The 8,049-nt window shown below is 30.3% G+C and overlaps 1 protein-coding gene across 2 annotated transcripts in view; it reads right to left on the bottom strand.

Moving 5' to 3' along the window:
• Nucleotides 1–2,391, bottom strand: part of LOC113522993 (potassium voltage-gated channel unc-103) — a 34,971-nt gene extending 32,580 nt beyond the window's left edge. Inside the window, exons 1-2 of one of the 2 annotated variants that reach the window (XM_031913915.2) lie at nt 1,748–2,391; nt 1–135 (exon numbers count right to left, since the gene is read on the bottom strand). The exon at nt 1–135 is cut by the window's left edge and continues 11 nt beyond it. In XM_031913915.2, coding sequence (XP_031769775.1) covers nt 1–55 — 55 coding nt within the window. In that variant the 5' untranslated portion in view covers nt 56–135; nt 1,748–2,391. Of the gene's footprint in view, nt 288–1,747 lie in introns of those variants that run through there. The other variant, XM_031913913.2, reaches the window with a different exon arrangement.
• Between the last annotated feature and the right edge of the window lie 5,658 nt (nt 2,392–8,049).

Here is an 8,049-nt window from a genome sequence, read left to right as displayed (position 1 = left end):
CGATAATGTCGTTATTGTTGTTGTTGCTCCCATATTTTAAGGCACCGTTTTCCATGACCACGAATGATCGTTGGGTCGTTTTTGATTATGTGTTTTAACACTAGACCTCATGTAATATCTTTTTTTATTTTATGCCTGTTAATTTTTACTTTATAAAATAGTATTTCTTAAATTCGTGTACGATGGAAAGATTCTTTGATAAAAAATTCAATAAAGCACTCACACATCTAGGGTACTATACTTAAAATTAATCTGTAAAGTTTTTTATTGTCTTTAAAAAAAATGTGGAACTTGTAATTATTTGTGGAAGAGTATGTTTTCCTTATAATATCAATATGTTTAGAAAAAAGAATAAATAAATACGTAGATAAAAGATAAAGTATATACAATATATACTATACAAAGGGGTTTATATATTTTTATGTGAAGGAAGTGCCTTATAATCATTATTGTGATTACTGTTTCCTGAATGAAATATAGTTTTTAGATTTCTTATCATAATTGAGTCAGATACTACGCAACTTTACGCAACATAAAAATTAATATATAACCCGATTTTGGAATGTGTAAATGTGGCTTTTTATGTTGTGCGCTACTTAAAAGTATTCTAGTGGACCCATTTTCATTGTTTTTAACGATATAGAGAAAATATTTTTTAATTGCAATAAGGGTAGAAATTTATATATTTCTTTATTAAATTTTATATATAACAATGATTCAAAATTTGAAATAGAGTAGATATTTTGTTGTGGTCATACAACGTTATGGCAGATGGATGGATGATATCAGACTATAAGGGTTCTTTTTTATCTTTTATTATCTATAAAGCGATTAATAATAATAAAAGTCGTTCAAACGCTCCGTACCGTGAAGTGGAGTTTATTGAACACCGAGGGTCGAGACATATTGGAAAAGTTACACAAATATATTTTGACAAAAGCCGAAAATAACTTTAGGAAAGTTTCTACTAGTATGGTTCTATGTAATGGTATGTCTTAAGAAAAAGAAACTTTCTGGCATGACGCGAGATTTCTAATTATACCTAATTACAAGTATCAGTGTATATATTATAAAATAGGTTACGGTGATCCCTTATTGTACTTATTTATCTTATCTTAATTTTCCCAATACTTTATTATTGATCTACTTATCTATTATTTTGTTTATTTAACATCAATTTTAATATTAAATAATTTTTGGCGAACAATAAAAACGCGCGTAACTATTGTTCTTTGTATTCGAATATTGTAAGAGAATTCAAATTTGTTTTAAAATAATTTTAATTTTTATATATCTACGTTTTGGCGTTCAATTATTACCGTTTTGAGAAAATTGGGATAAAATATCTGTGTGTGTACCTAACAATAATTTTTCTTATGAAGTTGTCTCCTGCTGTATTCAACTTAAGGAAAGATGTGTATTTTCTCTAATGGGGGAAGAATTTACGTAGTCTATCAAATTATATTGTACAAGCAAGTGTGGGTATGTATATTGTAGCTAAGTTTCGGTACATATTCTTATTGTTTGTACATTACAGTGAACCGATACTTTAACTTGTTTGTGTGATTTCTTAGTTGGTAATGATATGAAGCTAAGTTGTTAATTTAGAAATTGGGAATATATTTTCAAAAAGTTCATATAAAAATTTCAGTGTATGTAACATTTTCTGAGAACATGTTTGTTTGTGCCAATCACAAATACAATGTTATATAACTATAATAACATTAAATCAGTGTTGCTACGTTACTTTTCTTTGTAAACATTTCTTTGTTCTTTTAATCACTGAGTTCATAATGAGTTATTATACTAAGTATTATGTAGTTTTCTTAATCGGCATATTTATAATTGGACTTTTTAATGTTTCTGTTGTTATTAATAATAACACTAATGTACTTTCGAACACTTTCACTTTAGTCGATAATACTGTATAGAAAACTTTTACTTAGGGATTTGCTGATTAAAGGCACTATGTGTATAATATTAGGACACATGATGATTTATTAGTAGGTTTGAACGTAAACATCGAGCTGGGTCAGCGTGCGTTGCGGTGCAGTGGAGCGCACATGAGTAGGGGCGGCGGGCGACCGGGCGTCTCGCATGCCGCATCATACTGCGGGTGCGGCGGCAGCGGGCAGCGGCGGCAGAGGCGGTCGGGGTACGCGACCGCCGCATACCCGCACTCTACCGCCACCACACCACCACAGCACGCTCCCAACACCATAGCCACTAGCCGCTAATACGCGCCATCATTTATTATTGACGGTCGCCCTTGGACTATATACAAAATCTTTTCTTCTGTGCACGCTGAAATTTTAGTAGGTCAATGACTAGGCGCTCTTGTGTATGCAATAAAAATGTAAAAAAACGATATTGGAAACGAGTGTTGACGTAGTCAGGTAAAAACGTTATAATAAGATTGCATTTGCTTCTTCGTTCACGGTTTTATAGTGATAATGCAACATGTTTAGATTTATCTGTCTCTAAACGAAATACATTGATTAGTATAAATTATCTGTGGTAGCATGTTGATTACGCAATGCATCAAATTTTATTCTGAAACTTTTATGCTCAATACAGTAGGTAGAAGGTATGTACTCACTACGTAATTTTTTATTCAATTAAATTTACTTATTATCATTATACTATCTATTAGTTATTTATTAGCTATTATATGTTTTAATAGCCACAAAAAAAATTATAATCTATTATTACATATTTTCTTAAAAGTTTTGTACGGTTGTCCTTTTATACTGTAAAAAATGTAATAGATTCCATGCAATACGCTAATCTGTGCAGTGGTGCTTTTCTTCCCTAAATCGCTTCTCTTTGTTTCTAATTGTTTCTCTGAGCTCTATAAGCTATATTGGTCAATAGTGACGTAAAAAACCTTGAATTTATTGAGTTATCTGGACCCTCCTTTATAACAGAAATTTCTATTAGTGAAAGAATTTTTAAATTTGGTTTAGTAATTTGAGTTAATTGTTTCTACCCTCACCCCGATTACGTCTTTAGAGTATGAATTTCTAAGTATGCTGAAATATATATTTCAGCAGAGTCGAACAAGAAGTTTTAAATTTTAAACTATAATGTAGATGCACTTCCAAACAATTTTTATATCATATTTGTCACTTCAAAAAATCAGAGGGTCTTCGCTTGTTCATTTTTTGTATGTATTGCAGTAGCTCTTTTGGTTTATAATAGATCAATTGTTTTTTTGTCAATGATTTTTTTAGAGATTTCTATACATTTGGCTACTCTGGATTATGCTGTTGTGCTAGTGGAATGTCATTCGGAGAGTCCTTTAATGTGCCGGCCATATTGAAACTAATTGGGTTCTACCGATCGAAATCCTATCGTGAGGTTCATTTTATTCGTATTGTACTATGATTTAACTCTACAATTAGAACAGAGAACACTAAAAAAATTGTTCTGTTCTAAAAAATAAACGTAAAATGAAATAATTAAATGTACGCAAAAAATCCTATACGTATAATTGTAGTAAGAATAATTGAAGATAATAGGGCAGCTTGTAAAAAATGATGTTATTCCATACTGTAAAATCTGTGAAAAACTTACAAAAAAAGAATCATTTTGCATAAATTTTCATAAATAGTGACAAATTTTTCTATAACATTTATAAGGCTGTCTTTTATGAAAAATAGATGACTGGTTAATTATCCACAGATTTAATATAGGAATTACAGTAACTAAGAAATATTTATGTTTCTGCAAGCAAATGTTTGGTTTTCCATCGTATTTATGATTTGAATAAAATTCGTACACAGATGGGTTACATCTTTGATTTATACATAATTATCACGCGAATAAAGCCTCCTTAGTTATAAAGCTTGGTTAGTATATTATATTTTGTATTTATATTACTATTTTTATAGAAAAAACTAAAGTAATTATCAACTCTATCTTAATCTATCTATACTAATACAATCATCAGTCTATGCTCGTATGGTTGTGTGATTTATTCGTAAATAAATCAAGGTATAATAACAATACTTTTTACATTGACAGATTTGATGATAATATTTACGTATTTTAATACGGTTGTGTTAATTAATCATATCCGTGTATGCGATAAAAATATGCCATTAAGTACAATTTTATTTAGTACTAAATACGCTTGCGACTTTGTCTGTGTGATAGTCGAAATTATTTCATTATTTACTCGCATGTTCCCTTTAATGGTAATAATTACAGGTAAGTTATATACTAACAACATATAGCTTATATACAGGTAGTAGGTAATAATACAAATAAAAAATCGCTTAAATATATGACTGTTTCGATTTATTACTAATTTCTGGTAAATAATGTTTCCGTGATAATTTCAATAAAGCTTGGTTATCTTTTTATTAAGTTATATTAAAACAAACTATAGTTTATAATCATCAACATCATCGTCATTATCATATCAGCCGTTAATTGTCCACTGCTGAATAAAGGCCTCCTCTTATTGGCGGATATTTCCAGTATTTGTCATTCTAGGCAGGGGGGCTGGCAACCGCAGGTTAAGCTTTGTTTAAAGAAGAACGCTACTGCTCATCCCGTTACCTTAGTCACCTCTTAAAACACCTACGAGGAAAGAAACAATGGCCTATTTTATGCCTGAACCACAGATAATATAATACTATATTGTACCACAAAGCGAATATTTTATAATATACAATTTAAGTTATTTTTTATCCGCGACTTCGTCTAGAATGACTGGGTTATATTGATTGATCGAGATAACAAGTATCCTATGTCTTTTTAAAAAAAAATCTATTTCAATTACTTCCCATATGACAATTGTTTGTAACAAATAAACATACTTACTATCATATTTACAATATAAATATCGGATTTCATTGTTGAATTTCACATATAAATATATAATGTTAATATAAGTATAGGTTACTTTCATGCATGAATAAAACATTGATCCATAGCTAGTCAGAAAAACAATCGTCTAATATATTCCAATAACAAAAATACGTGGATCGATACTTAGATATTGGTTTGGTCCCGTTCACGTATGCAAATTATGTGCACTCGTAAAGGGCTACTTGCAATTCCCGTATGGAAACTAGACCTTAGTGGGTGAGAGAAGGAGGCTCCCTCTCGGGAGGCCAGTGAGCCAGAATCAATTTTGTGCGCTGTGTCTATAGAGAAATACGTAAGTGTATTCTCGATTATTGTACAAATATATGTTCATAACCTCATTACTTGAGGATATTTGTAATTTATTAAATTATATGTTGACCTATCTATAGTTCAGTTTTTATTAGTTTAAGAAAGTAATATCAATCTAAGAGTTTTATTTTCTTGGTCTAAATGCAAGCCAAATTATTTCTGTCCTTGATTGAACAAATTAATTTAATTAAAATTTTAATATTATACCAGTTAATATTAAGTATAATTTTATTCCTACATATTTAACTGCCATAATGGGAACAAATTACTTTGTTTGTAATTTGACTATTAGTTTCAAGGTAATTAAAGTTTTGGAGGATTATGTTTCTTTTTTTTGAATTCCTTCCAAATATCCTGTTATTGCATTACCATCCTTCTAATTGGCATATAAATCACAGCCATAAAAGTGTAAGTGTTTTACGGCTAAAATACAAATATTTCTGCAGTAGATTTTCGTAGAAAACTCCCTGTGATAAAAAAGCGTTTCAGTACGTTGTTTAAACTGCCTCGGCATTTTATTACATTATTTCTGTGCAGTTGCGTAGGCTCCGGATGCTTGCAATATCAGAAAATAGGTTTGACTTCACATTATTTTAACGAAGGGAAAGGGATTGTTAGTAATGGGGTTTAAAATCCACACTGTTGGCAATACAATCTATCAGGTCGATCTTCATGTGTTTACCCTTGGAAAGTATCGTAGTTAATTCTTGTTGAATTCATTACGATGGGCCAACATCATACAGATTCAATAGCGTAAGTGGAGCTAGCATTCGATTTTTACCCAATAAAAAAACTTCTCTTTAGTGAGGGAAGGGAATTTTTAGCAGCTGCATTGCTAGTACCATATTCTGTTAGATCAACCTCCACGCGATTCTCATGAAAACTAAAGTGATTAATTTTTAACGAATTAATCACGATGGATCAACTGACTAATTCGTCCATACCTATTATCATTTACTAGTATACTGTCAGGTATACTGGTGGCGTAGAGTTACCATTCTACCTATAAAAAAATATAAAAACTTCACTTTAGTAACTCAAGTATACAAAAACTCTTAGAAGTAACACAAGAAATAAAATGAGAAAATTGCCTTAAGCACTATTTCACGTTTTTTTCTATTTATCAATTGGCTTAGTTACTATGTAGATATAGATAATCAAAGAATATTAATGTCTCATAGTATCTAAGCAAATTAAAATGGTTTTTTAAACTTGTAGTATCTTATAAATGTAACGAAAAGAGAATAATTATGTAGTTAACAAAGTTAAGTAGCTTTTAAATTCATGACACAACCGAAGGGGATAAAAGGTTCTTAAGCGGCGACCTCGTACAGACAAAGGCGCTGTAAGACGACTCCCATCAGATGGAGTACATACGACTTCAGATGCATTGCAGGGAGTCAGTGAGTGCAAGTGGCTCGGGATCGTTTTTTGTGTCTATGAATTATATTATTTTATTCGTATTGAAGGTTTATGTTCAGCAGAGGACAGATAACTGCCAATATGATGATGATGATATGTGGGCTAATGTGGACGGATAAACGGACAAATAAAAGTCTAAAAAGTGTCAATAATACAAATTCTGTTTAGTTTAGGACTAAATTATTCTCTGTGATATAACCAGTTTATTTATGTAGAAAGTATGAAAAAAAAAATTAGCCATAACACGTTGAATATCCATAGTATAATAACAAAACAATGTAAGTCCCGAGTTCACAATAATTAGTTGTTAGGATACTTATACGCAATCTATAATGTTAATGAGGCATCAAATCAATCTGAAATATTTTTTTTATTACGTATTTGTTAGATATATATATTTCAAACTAACGATGACATTTAATTGATTAATGTAGATATACGTCACAACTTCCTATTTATGATATTATATCTAAATACGATTCAATTACACGATTCTTTTATGAAGACGTAATAATCACAGCTCAGTTATAATTTACCTTGATTAGTCTAATCTACATATATATCTAATAGTGTTTTATAATTAATACTCCTATTTAACAACTATGCCTATGTATTGATGGAGTATAAACCATATAGAGGGCCAGTAATGTTCTTAAGTTACGTTATTGTTACGTTAGTCATGATATTGAAGGGCCACGCTGTTTGTCATTGGAAAATAACAACACTAGTTATTTCCTAAACTATTACTACTATAATTTTCTTAAAAAAAAATTTAATATCCTTATTATAATTATCCCTTATTATAATTATACCTTTCTTTTCCATTTTACTGATACCGGTATTCTTAAAATACTACCTACTCTATATTGTTCCATAATTTAAATATTTAACAATGTCCGAAATTATTTCGTTTATTTCGTCCGAATAGATAATTCGTTATTCTGCCTGAAAAAGCCCGTTCTTCGTGTTCAAAATTTTATGATTTCGTTAAATACATCATGAAATTATTAATATTTTCATTTTTCTGCGGCATTGTCTGCCTGCACATAGTTTTTAGTGGTATATTCAATAATCACAAATCTTTAATTAAAACAAATGGTTTCAATACCATTGAAGTTTCGTTAAGTACATATTTGTACGTAGATAAGTAGATAATTATCGATGTATTCTTAACTTTGAAGAATTTTGTTCAAGTACAGTAAAGAAACCCACCAACTGTTCAAATAATATGAAATATACGAAGCAAAGTATTATAATAAAGTTTAAATTAACAAATTTTATATAAAAACATAAAATTTTAAATTGGATGAAAGCAGGTTTGTCTGTGTCTGTGCTCCGTCAGTCATTCCATCATGACGGATTTTCAAGAATCAACCACGATAGTTCCCAGAAAAAACTATGTGGAGGTAGGCTTGACATGGTATATTGTTAGCGGTGGGA

This window comes from Galleria mellonella, unplaced genomic scaffold, assembly GCF_026898425.1.
Source record: "Galleria mellonella isolate WM207_F2 unplaced genomic scaffold, CSIRO_AGI_GalMel_v1 utg38, whole genome shotgun sequence".
NCBI classification, from domain to species: domain Eukaryota; kingdom Metazoa; phylum Arthropoda; class Insecta; order Lepidoptera; family Pyralidae; genus Galleria; species Galleria mellonella.
Note: the sequence above shows the minus strand (reverse complement) of the source record. Positions and strands in the feature narration are given on the sequence as shown.